Below are 11665 nucleotides of genomic sequence, written 5' to 3'. Positions count from 1 at the left end.
AGAGATCCTACTCATTGCCAGTCAGGCACCATAACTGAGGTTGAGGTTTAGTACCCTGAAACCCTTTAAGCATGAAATGGTGCAAGGCTAACTCAGAGTTTGACTAAATACACGTGGGTTGTAAACTTTTCTGCTTGTTTATATGCTCGTGAACTAACCTTTATGTAGTTACAGTATATAGAGATAGGAGGAAAAGTAAAAAAAGTTGTTTGATACTTTTTATTTTCTTTATCCATGCATCCTCTTTTATTCCTTGTTTTGAAGGAGAGCTCTAGTTTAATCACAGGTTGAGCTAATAAAAATTGTTTCATGATGTGAACAAAAATAGACAATAAGTGAATGCTCCCTTTATCACTCTTTCAATTTCCTGCCACAAATAAATGTGCCAAGTTTCCTAATCAGTTCATTGAAACTGAACCATGTAAGGGAGTGAAATAGAGTTAAGAACATCTACTTGTTTTCAAATCATTTGTGATGCTGAAAAATCGGGCTTGATTTTAGAAAATGTCCATTACTTCTTTTATGGGCCAGAAAAGTTGAAACAGCTCCTTTGTCTTATTTAAATCTAAACAAACACTCTAAAATTCCAAACAAATAAGCAAACGAATTATAACCTTTCATTTTAATAGTACTGGGGATCACATTCCCTGTAGCGGTTCGAAAAGCTCGTGAAAAACCAAACCAAAAAGGCAAAATCTTTAAATTCTGAACAAATAAGCAAACAAACAAGGTAGCGGCCAATTCGAGCTTATAAGCAGTACTGATTATGAAGTACCGTTCGGCACTTTGGGTTACCACCCTACTCACAGGGTAACCAATTTCACGTTGTGGTCGTCCAGCCATTATTACAGGCATTAGCAGATCAGTATGGGTCCCACATTATATAAACCACATACTATGGGATAACATTGAAAACCATGATCAGAACTTGTTTCCCTTCATTTCTAATCACCTCTGCCTGAGATTCTTGGGTTGGAGGGAGTCGTTGAATAATCCTTATTAAACTGGGAAACAAATTTAGCTTTCAATCGTTTGGTTTCTATTTCGAGCATGAGCTAGTTGGGCGCTTTGTCATCTGTTTGTGCGTTTATGGAATGTTTTTAAGCTGTTCGGAGCCTTTTTGGATAGGCCTGTTCCCAAATTCACTCTACAATTATCACCCACAACGTTGAAGGCTTATTAGGGTTGAGAGGAACCCTACGGTCTCAGAGGCCACAAGCAATTCAAATAAGGCTGAGATCTGGTTCAATCCCTGGACGAGACCGTAATACCAGGGGTTAATTTCACTGAGCGGTCTTAGTCGCGACGCGAAAGTGGCCATGGGTTCAATTTCCACTTTGGAATGAATTGCCGACCCTAGGCAAGGTGAAGTCAGGTGGCCATAGATTGCTTGTTCCATTCATTGCAGCCTATTAAGAGCAATCTACCATTTACTTCTTTCCCATATCAGCGGCGTTTGGTCTGGTTTTACAACTGATCCGTTTTGAGCTCTGGACATGGTCAACCAACCATTTTGGGGTTCCCACGATTCGTTCACCATGAGATGGACAGCCTCCCTGTGTGAGTGTTCCCGACTTAGTTACCGTACCTCAGCTGCTTTTTGCTTACTTACTTGATGGCTCGATGGCCTGCTGGGTGGCTGCCCTAGCAGCAGGTCTCCACAGACCGTATAATCCCTAGACGTGGGATAGGTCAAGGAGAAAGACGAACACTGGCCTTCATCAGCTGGAACATAAATTTGGTGTCTAGTGACTCATGTATTTTTATTTGCCAGCATGGCGAGATTTAGCGTGAGTTTGTCACTGACTACACTCATTGAAGACCCTACAATTGTAGGTTGTGTTCAAAGATGGCTAAATATGCATTAAAAACTCTATTTTAGGCCATCAAATGCGCATATCAACTGGTCAAAATATGCACTCAAATAAGCATTTAAACCCAAAGTATGCACTTCTGTATGCATTATTTTTTCTGGTGAGGGGTGCTCCAAATTCTGATGGGCAATTTCAATTATGGTATCAATTTTTGCTTCTCTATCTGATTTCACAGTTAGCGTCTAAATGTTTCCTTGAGAAAGGTCAGGAAGGACATTAGAATTGGGGATCCCTCTCATGTTAGGAAACTGCACTAACCACTACACCACGTTTCTTCCCTTTTAAACCCCCAAAAATGCAATTTCAAAGGAAAAAAATAGGCTGAGAGAGGCTGACGGCATCAAACTCACGCTGGTGTCCAGTAGACTTTCTCAAGATTGTTATGACCTTGTTACTAAACTGATCAGTGACATGGGACTCGTAGCGGACCATCTTGGCCATCCTTTGCAAGAACTTTTCAAGACATTTCACATTCACATAGGCCCACTCACACTCACTCAATCTATAATCCAACTAAATTTTCAAATATTCAGTGAGTTGTGTTACAAAACCCAAAAATATGTCTTTATTGATGGAGTTCTGTCATCAGAATACTGCTTTTTTAGCAAACCAGCAAACTGAATCACTACATTTTTTAAATTCCCTTTACTTAACAAGCCTTATAACCAAGCCAAGTCACCATCTTCACCCCTATCCATGTGCTTTGGTAGTGCCTGTGACTCCCCTTTCCACTTTTTCCAAATGAACTGAATCGATTTGTTGCGCTTCCTCAAAGATCTATATTTGGCATTGACATGACCAATGGTTGCAATAAAAGGTTGACGCATTATGTACATTTGAACTTCCCAAAACCTCAAAAAATCTCGAAAACACGCAGTATGCAATGAGTGTGAAAAAGCTTTATGCCATAAAGGGTTTAACACATTGACTCATTTAATTAGCTGCTGTCTGACGCTGGCCGCACAAATTTGGCGATGTCATTGGGGTACTTTTCAATGCAAAAGAGGTCCGAAAAGAACACGATGCCACATGATACATCCGGCCAACTGCCTACCAACAAATAATTAGCACGAAACAACAAACGCGTTCTCCATTCTATAAGTCGTCGATCATCAAGGCAGTTAGTTGGCCCAACGATCCCCCTACAAGGCTGGGTGTAAGACTAAATTCTGAGTATTAGATCCATTGTTTTACTTCTAATCATATGTTCGTTTTAATAAATAGATTCATTCACAAACAAACTACCGTTATTTTACCACATGCAAAATTGTTTAAAAAGGATTTTTAAGGATTCAAAAAGTCCTTGGCAAAAATCTGAAATTCAAACGTAGGAATATTAAGTCCAAAAACAGCTTTTTTGACTAAAATGTTATTTTTAAGTATGTTAATGAGTAGAAATGTGAATAATCCTGTGGCAATGAGCTATTAAGCCTTCAAAGTGCCAATAACCTCTCAAAAGTTGATGATGACATCATATTCTTTTCCTGCTCCACGGTCCCAATATATTGGCCATCTTTGGTCTGATTACATATTCATGAATTCCATCTCAACCTTATGTACAATCAACCGTTCTTACAACCTGTTGGGTGAAAATCTTCATTTCTAACCACGTCTTTTGCAATTGTGTGACCATAATGTTATCAATTAAATGTTACAAATAACGAAACTCGCTTTTCCACAGTTATGCACCGAGTCTTTGCGTGCCTCGAGACCCTGAGCTTACCTACCTATCCGCTGACGCCCTGTCCATGCATGTGTCTCGATCCTCTCGATCGTCTCGATCTCGGCCCAGAGCTCGGGCCAGTGTCCGATCTAGTGTCAGGTTTGCTCTGTGGTCGGGACCACTGTTCTAGCACCATGGCTGCTGAACTGACTAACCTACTAGCATCGTTCCCTGACTGAACGGACTGACTCTCAGACAAACAGACAGACAGACAGACACACTGACTGACTGGGTTGTTCATTCACTGGGTTTGTTGGGGAGGTTCTTTGCTCGCTCGCTCGCTCGCTCCATCCACGCCCATCCACGCCCATACACGCCCATCCACGCTCACCGCAGGTTCCCTCAGCCCTTCCTCCCCAGCCCCAACCACCCCGCCCAGTGCCCACGCCCCCAGGCACCGGCTGAATGATGCACGTGATGGAGCCGGCGGGGCGGGGCGGAGGTAGCACCGCTAATGGCCCAGGCTCCGCCGTCCTCCTCCCGACTAACGGGGCCAATCGGGGACCCGGCCATCCCCATCCCGCCCCTGGCCCTCCCGTGAACGGCGGCACGGGCGCCGGCGGTGGTGGTGGTGTTAAACGTCAGCGTGGCGCCCACCCGTCCTTGCTGATGATGGGATTGAACGGGGCGTGTCCGGAGGATGAGGTGGATTCGGATCTGGTCGACGATGATGATGATGAAGACGATGTTGATGACGACGAGGCGGCGGGTTGGAAACGAGCGCGCTTGGCCGACGAAGCGGCTGCGGCTGCGTCCAATGGCGGGTGCGGGACGTCCAACTCGCCCGAGATCGATATTGTGATCAACAACGTGGTGTGCAGTTTTAGCGTGCGCTGCCATCTCAATCTGCGTGATATCGCCTTGCGCGGCGTCAACGTCGAGTATCGCCGTGAAAACGGGGTGAGTGAGACCTGACTCTTTCTCAAAGGGGGCACAATCACACCTTTCGTCATGAAGAGACCTCAAAGTTGCCTTTGGGGGGAGACAGAAAGAAATACTTCTTAAAAGCCACTAGGGAAAAATACAACAAAAAGTGATATAATATTGAAAAGCAGAAAAGACCCAAAAAGTTGCTACCATGGACCGAGTTTAGTTCTGTTGACTGCCCTTTTTTTGTGGCCAAATTCCAGGCCACAAAAAACTGTTTTTACGAGGTTATCCAGTGGGTTTCTTCCGTTTCTTGAACAGGAATTAAAACTTCTCTTTGGCTATGTTTGACATTAAGGCCTTTTTTTTAATACTGTTATGGTACAGTATACAATTCATTCTTTTCGAGAGTCTACGGTTACTTACTGCTTAGGGTTTTGGGGGGGATCAAACCCATGATGATGGTAGGTACGGTTAGCTCTACTGTAACACTCTACATTTGGCTGACTTTCCTCAACAATAAAAGGGAGTTAAAATGAATATAATTGTTCAATAGTTAAACAATCTGGGTGGGGATCATTTCTTCATCTGAGTATGCTTCGCGGAAGAAATTAAAAAAGTCTCCAAATAAGGCAAAAAAGTTAAGACGCACCCAAACGACGACCAAACGTTTGAAAATGTTCAAAAACATAAAGATAGAAGGAAACAACCCAGTTTTTTCAGGTCTCAACTTGGTTTTTTTCAATGACGACTGTTCAATCGAAGGGACAAGTTCAGATGGAGTGTTTTTTCTCATAAATTCAAGGTCACCCAACTCATTTAGCGAGGTTGATGACGTGACCTGCACGGGTTAATTGTCATATATGTTCATGGTAAACCTTTAATTGAACGGACCTAGACGAACACTTGTAGCATCTCCCAGATATGGTCGTGGAGGAATTCAAGTTATCACCGAGTTGTTAGCATTGGATGGGTCTGAATGTCATATTTCATCACATTTACTCGGCCAACCAAACTGACCACCTCACAATTTCAATCTTTAACATCATTCTTGACATTAAGCATTCAAACAATTTTTCAAGCCCTTTTAAGATTTGTAGATACCATGAATTGTCAAAGGCAAGTATATTTGACATGTTCTAAACTGAATTTACCATTATTTAATGGTCCTCGCCCTAGTTTGCTCAAGTACAGCTTCAACGTTAGACAATCCAATTCCAGTGTCTTCACGAATGAGTTTCCCACACCAAATTCTGGGTTGCTTTCTCAGGCCAATTCCATGCATGTGGTCTGGTCTTGTAGCGAGGGTTAACCGAGTGATCATTTTTTCATTCTAGATGGTGACCATGAAGCTTCGCCGTCCGTACACCACGGCTTCGATTTGGTCTTCGGGGAAGATCACGTGCACGGGCGCCAACAGCGAGGATCACGCCAAGATCGCAGCTCGCCGCTACGCCCGTCTCCTTCAGAAATTAGGTTTTAACATTAGGTTCAAGAATTTCCGCGTGGTCAATGTGCTCGGATCGTGCTCACTCCCATTTGCCATCAAGATCACTCAATTCTCTCAGAAATATAAAGAAGCCAGGTGAGTCGACGAGTGTGGACCCGCCCCCGCGTTTCCCGACAATAACTTTTTATCCTTAAAAGTACGATTGACGTTCATTCGCCCAAATTTGGGGGGTCACTAGGGTACTTTTCAATGCAGCAGATGTGCTTAAAACACAAGATACAAATCGCAATATTAAAATCAAAAGACACGTATTAGATTTAGACAGGGCAAAAAAGGAACAAATTGCAGTTACAATTATGTTGGTAAAATATAGTAATTGGTTACACAACCGCTACTCGAACAAAAATGTAATGACGTTACTCGTTACTTTTCCAAAAATTTAGGTGACCAATGTTTTATGATTTTTGCCCCATCAAGATCATACTTCTCCAATGAAGTTGTGGTTTTTACTTCAAGCAGTCCTAACTCGTAACATTTGAAGACATGGTGGTAACATTTTTCGATACTGAGCAATCAATGGCAGTTTATCTTGACATAATTGTTCAAAATGTATAGCATCATAATGCTTCGAGGAGTCAATATTGGGACCCTGGATGGGGTAATCAATGTTGAAGGTTAAGGAAATAATGGCGCCACAATCATAATGGAAAAACAGTATGAGACATTGTGAAGTCGGTAAAGCTTCCCTGTACGAAGCCCATGCCTTAAGACATGGAAATATGGAGGCTTTGGAATTTGTTGCATCATACTCAAGCCAAAGAAAGATCTGATTTGGTTGACATTTGCATTGATGTCTCGCTGGAAATTGCAAAAAATGCCAATTTCTGTCGAGCCTTAAGTTTCCTCAGCTGTCATGAGATATACAAAAAAATCAAGGCCATTCTGGAAGCTGAAAAAGGAACGAGTAATGAGTAATTATTTTACTTTGTGGGTCGTTACAATTACACAACTTTGAAATGTAGTGGAATTACCGTTCGGTTTTCGAAAAAAGGAACGAATTACTGAAATTTCATTACTTGTAATTTCGCTTCTAACACCCTGGATTTAGAATAGAAAATTCGACTGTGGAAGAAAGAAGTCGAGAAACAGCTTTCTTTTTTCTGTGACAGTTTATAAAAAATGCAATGCTGAAAAAGCCATTCTTCCCTCTGTGGATAATGACCTAGAAGTTGATTCCTTCCCAGGGCATTATTTAATATCAAACCCTTCCAAGTACGAGTGATCTCCCAAACTTTTGATGACGTCATCTTCCTTTCTCATGTTGAACTGTGTCTGACCGAACCTCGTTCGGATTTTCTCTTCTTCGCTTATTTGACCTGCAGAGGCGAGTTTTTTAAACGCCGGTACCTCCGAGTTAAGGCTTGGACATTAATAAGAATGACGGTCCGCTCACCACTAAGGCAAGTGTATTTTCATACCGCTTACCCTCCAAGCTCCTAACTCGGAGGTAGGATCTTGAAAAAACCGGCCTCAGAGGCTGGGTTGTAAGTTTCCCCATGAAATGCTGACACAACTTTAGAGTGAAATTGACAGAACAGCCTCCTGTTTGGCCCAAACTGGCAAAGAATAGCATTCCGGCATAGCGGTAGTCGCCATGTCATACCTGTATGTAAAGTGATCTTATTATTGGTATGGGTCATTTGTCTGTAGTTACCGCTGAAGCGGCTGAAGCGGGGCCTTATTATTTTGGCTATTTTTTCTTGGAGTAGAGTAGAATGTACGACACCCAACAAACAGAACAGACTAGAAAATCGATGATCTCGTGATGATATTGTTTTTGTATTGTTTCCAGTTACGAGCCCGAGCTCCATCCAGGAGTGACGTTCAAGATGCGCGATCCCAAAGCCACGCTCAAGATCTTCTCCACGGGCAGCATCACGGTCACGGCACCCAGCGTGCGGAACGTTCAATTGGCCATTGAGAAGATCTACCCGCTCGTGCACGAGTTCCAAAAGCCAAAAACTGATAAAACCCCTCGCGACCCTGGCCCGCCCGTGCACCTCCCGTTACAACCCGAAGCTGACGTGGCCGCCGCCAGCAGTAGCAATAATAGTGACAACGTCAGCCCCAGTGGACCATACGGAGCCAAAAAATCTCAGTCCCAGTAAGTGGTGCTCTAAAATGATCTCCCAACATGGCTTGTTCCACTTGAAAATAATTTTGAGGCCAATTTTCGGGATTTCTGGAATTTTCGGACTTCTTGAGAAGTGTCGTCTATATTAAGCAAAAGCATGGATGGGACATTGAAGGAGCGGCTCTCTGACGATGTCGGCACAAATTTTGGGAGGTCATTGGGATACTTGGCAATATAGAAGTGGGGATAAAAAGCAAGACTCAAATCGAAATATTAGTAGACAAAAACCGAAAGAAAATTTAGTGTAATGATAGACAATTCATGAGTGGAAAATGAAGTCAAGAAGCAGATTTTTCTTTGACTGTTTGTAACTAATGCAATGCTGAAGGGGAACCATTATTCCTTTTGTGGATAAGTAACCTGGAACTCTAATTCAATCTCTTAGCAAGGCATTATCATGCCCCATAAGTACAAGTGATCGCCCAAACTTTTGGTGATGACGTAATCTTCCTTTCCTTGGTTGAACTGCGACTCGCCGAACCTAGTTCTGATTTTGTTCTTTCCTCATTTGAACTCAAGCGAGTTTTATAAGCCTCTCGAACCTCCAAGTTAAGGCTGAGACGTTACCCAGAATGAGCATCAGCCCATCGTTTTGGGCAGTGAATTTACATAACGGTTAACGTCCGACCTTTGAGTCCGAGGTACGAGCTTTTAAAAAGTGGCCTCTGGGTCGTACACTCCCCCATCCACCTTCACAGCTTCAGGGGGAAAAACAGCCTAAAAGTTTTTGTTCAAGCTGCAAAAAGTAGCGGTGTGGGAAACAATGATCGCCATACTCACCTGTTATAGTGATCTCTTTGTGTCGGCTATTTTTCTAGTTTCAGTCAACAATAGTTTTTTTTGAGTAATTTTCCTTCAATTTGTTCAAGAGTTGCAAACTAGCAAAAAGGCTCCAGAACAATATGAATCAAAGAAAGTTGGATTTGATTCAAGGTAGAATTAAGGCCTCCATTGAGACAAATCAGTTGAAAAAGGAAAGTAGAGTAATTCAGGAGGTAAAGTCGAATCCGAAGGCATTTTTTTCTTATGCAAACACTAAGAGAAAGATAAAACACCCTGAAGGGCCTTTTGAGGTCAATGGGGGAAGCCATAAACAATGTAGAGTCTATGGCCAACATCCTTGAAGATCAGTTCTCTAGTGTGTTTTCAACTCCAAAGAGTTTAGGAGCAACAGCCCATTGCTCTATTGATGAGTTTGTTGAGGTTGGCAAGGCTTGTCAAGTTGGGCGTTTAGATGATCTTATAGTCACAGATCAAGATGCTTTAAAGGCCATCAGGGACCTGAGACTCTCGAGCTCTCCTGGCTTTTTCTGATGAGATGCTCACAGGTTCTTGCTCCTGTTTTCTCGTACTTGATGCGTTGCATCTTGGATCAGGGCAAGTTCCCCTCTTCTCTGAAGGTAGCTCATGTTGTTCCAATTTTCAAAGGGGGAGATAAGTCGCTCCCCAGTAATTACAGGCCGATTTCTCTCACTTCGAATATTGCGAAGGTGTTTGAGAAGATCATGAAGTTCAAATTTGTTGAATTTCTTGATATCCATGAAGTCCTTCCTCCTAGCCAGCATGGTTCCGAGCACATTTTAGCACGGTTACCCAACTGATTGAACATATAGAGCAGGTTATTGAGGGGCTGGAGAGCCATGAATCAGTCGATGTAGTCTATCTCGACTTTGCCAAGGCCTTTAACAAGGTAGATCATGGCCTTTTAGTTAACAGGCTCCATGAGATTGCGATCCAAGGCAAGGTTCTCAATTGGTTAAGAAGTTTCATTTGTGGTAGGAAACAATTAGTTAAGGTTAAGGGATCTCTTAGCGACATACATGATGTCAAGTCGGGTGTCACTCAGGGCTCCGTTTTGGGTCCTTTCCTTTTCATCATCTTCATTGCTCCGCTTCAGAAGCTTGGTATAGTAATGTCAGTATCTCTTCTTATGCTGATGATACAAAATTGATAGTTGGTAGGAATGGTCAGAATTCGGTTGTCTGTTAGAAGTCCTAGACCAAATCTACTCTTGGGTTGCTGCGAGTAACATGGCACTGAATGGAATGAAATTCCGCTCAATGACCTTTGGGTCGAACGCCATTAGACACTCCACTATTAGATGATGAAGGTAAGGACATTGAGCAGGTCTCATCCATGAAGGATCTATGGTGCAGTCCTCAAAAAATGGAAAGTTCGATGAGCATATCCAGTTGAAAGTTGGTAAAGCTTTTCAAACATGTGGTTGGATATATCGCACTTTTAAGTCCAGAGACAGTATCACGATGCTAACTCTGTACAAGTCGATTGTCCACCGCATCTTGAACATGCCTCACCCATTTGGGCCCCAATGAGTTCAGCAGGTTTGCAAAAGGTCGAGCCCAAAGATGTTTCACCAGGAACATTGAGGAATGAGAGAGCTCTCGTATTGGGAAAGATTAGAAAGGTTGGGATTGTACAGTACTCGAGAAGGTACGAAAGGTATCTGATACTGTACTGTCTTCAAAAGCATTCATGAGCTTTGTCCCAACCCAGGATTTAGGGTCAATTGTAGTGACCGTAGAGGCTTAATATGCGTTTATTGAAAGCACCTTCAAGCCCTCGAGAATCCAGACTAGTTCGAACAATGAAGTCCACATCTCTTCTTTCTCGGGCTCCTTCATTGTTCAATTTGCGGCCCTCAAGTATTCGTAGGACATATGTAGGCGTTGATCCAGTAGCAGGATTTAAGTCAGACTTGGACAAGTTTTTGACTAAAATTCCGGATCAACCTGATATTCTAGGGTTAACCAGACCAGCCAACTCCAATTCGTTGGTCGATCAAATAATAGATATAAATAAAAAAATGAATAAATTTCTCGTCTATGAACTGCTGAGATTCCAATCCCAGCAGCGGTAAGGACGAAATATTAGATAGATTTGCCCAACCCTGTCTAAAAACCATGGTCTGATCTCAATTCCAGGATGAGTTCCGGGTTGAAGCGGAAGAAGGGCTTTGCCGAGGATTCAGACGAGTCTGTTGAGGAATGGTGAGAGCTTTCGACTCATGGCAGCAATTCAACTCTCTCCCCCAGACCTTAACACCATCATCATTATCATCGTCCATTGACCCTCCCTTCACGAGTGAACTTCGAACCATCGAAGCCAAAGGGAAGGAGGACGAGGAATGTTTTCCCCCCCTCAACTGAAGAAGCCCAACCGTGGATGGAGGACGCTCACAGAACGGTTGATCTGCTACGTCTAGAGCACACTCGAAATCCCCACTCAGTAACATTTCGTACCAAACCCCCGTCCCGCTCATGTCAAGAAACACAGTACTTCCTACTATCCCTCCTGCGCATCATCTTGGGCCTGTTCTTTGGGCGCGTGTTGTTGTTTATGGCCAGTCTAACCACCTCCTATATGTCTAAACGCGTCAATGAAGACGGTGAACCTTTTGGTATCTGTTATGATCATTCGCTCTCCCTCGATGAAGATCCAGTCAGAGACCCGTATGGGCACACAAGTTGGCAACGCGCTATTTAAAAGAGCTCAACAACTCACGATGCCCAGACCTAAATATATGAAAAGAGAAGACG

General features: G+C 43.0%; 1 protein-coding gene and 1 long non-coding RNA gene across 2 annotated transcripts; one reads left to right on the top strand and one right to left on the bottom strand.

The window, feature by feature from the left end:
* Positions 1 to 205: 205 nt before the first annotated feature.
* On the bottom strand, positions 206 to 1688 carry LOC131884624 (uncharacterized). The gene is made up of 2 exons (XR_009373741.1): positions 1613 to 1688; positions 206 to 1556 (listed from the first exon to the last, which is right to left on the bottom strand). It is a non-coding gene; the product is annotated as an uncharacterized LOC131884624 (long non-coding RNA).
* Positions 1689 to 3787: 2099 nt separating this feature from the next.
* Positions 3788 to 11656, top strand: LOC131884623 (uncharacterized). The gene is made up of 4 exons (XM_059232460.1): positions 3788 to 4497; positions 5802 to 6049; positions 7767 to 8078; positions 11051 to 11656. The coding sequence occupies exons 1-4, from the start codon at positions 4003 to 4005 to the stop codon at positions 11118 to 11120; spliced, it is 1125 nt and encodes a 374-aa protein (XP_059088443.1). The 5' UTR covers positions 3788 to 4002; the 3' UTR covers positions 11121 to 11656.
* Positions 11657 to 11665: the final 9 nt, after the last annotated feature.

Source organism: Tigriopus californicus, chromosome 8, assembly GCF_007210705.1.
Source record: "Tigriopus californicus strain San Diego chromosome 8, Tcal_SD_v2.1, whole genome shotgun sequence".
In the NCBI taxonomy this organism is placed as follows: Eukaryota; Metazoa; Arthropoda; class Copepoda; order Harpacticoida; family Harpacticidae; genus Tigriopus; species Tigriopus californicus.
This window is presented reverse-complemented; position numbering and strand designations above follow the sequence as displayed.

Bases quoted from the DNA above. Each gene is read 5' to 3' on its own strand.
- LOC131884623 (XM_059232460.1), top strand. From the start codon at position 4,003: ATGATGCACGTGATGGAGCCGGCGGGGCGGGGCGGAGGTAGCACCGCT. The intron at 4,498-5,801 runs GTGAGTGAGACC...TTTTCATTCTAG, and splicing joins AGTATCGCCGTGAAAACGGG to ATGGTGACCATGAAGCTTCG. The intron at 6,050-7,766 runs GTGAGTCGACGA...TATTGTTTCCAG, and splicing joins CAGAAATATAAAGAAGCCAG to TTACGAGCCCGAGCTCCATC.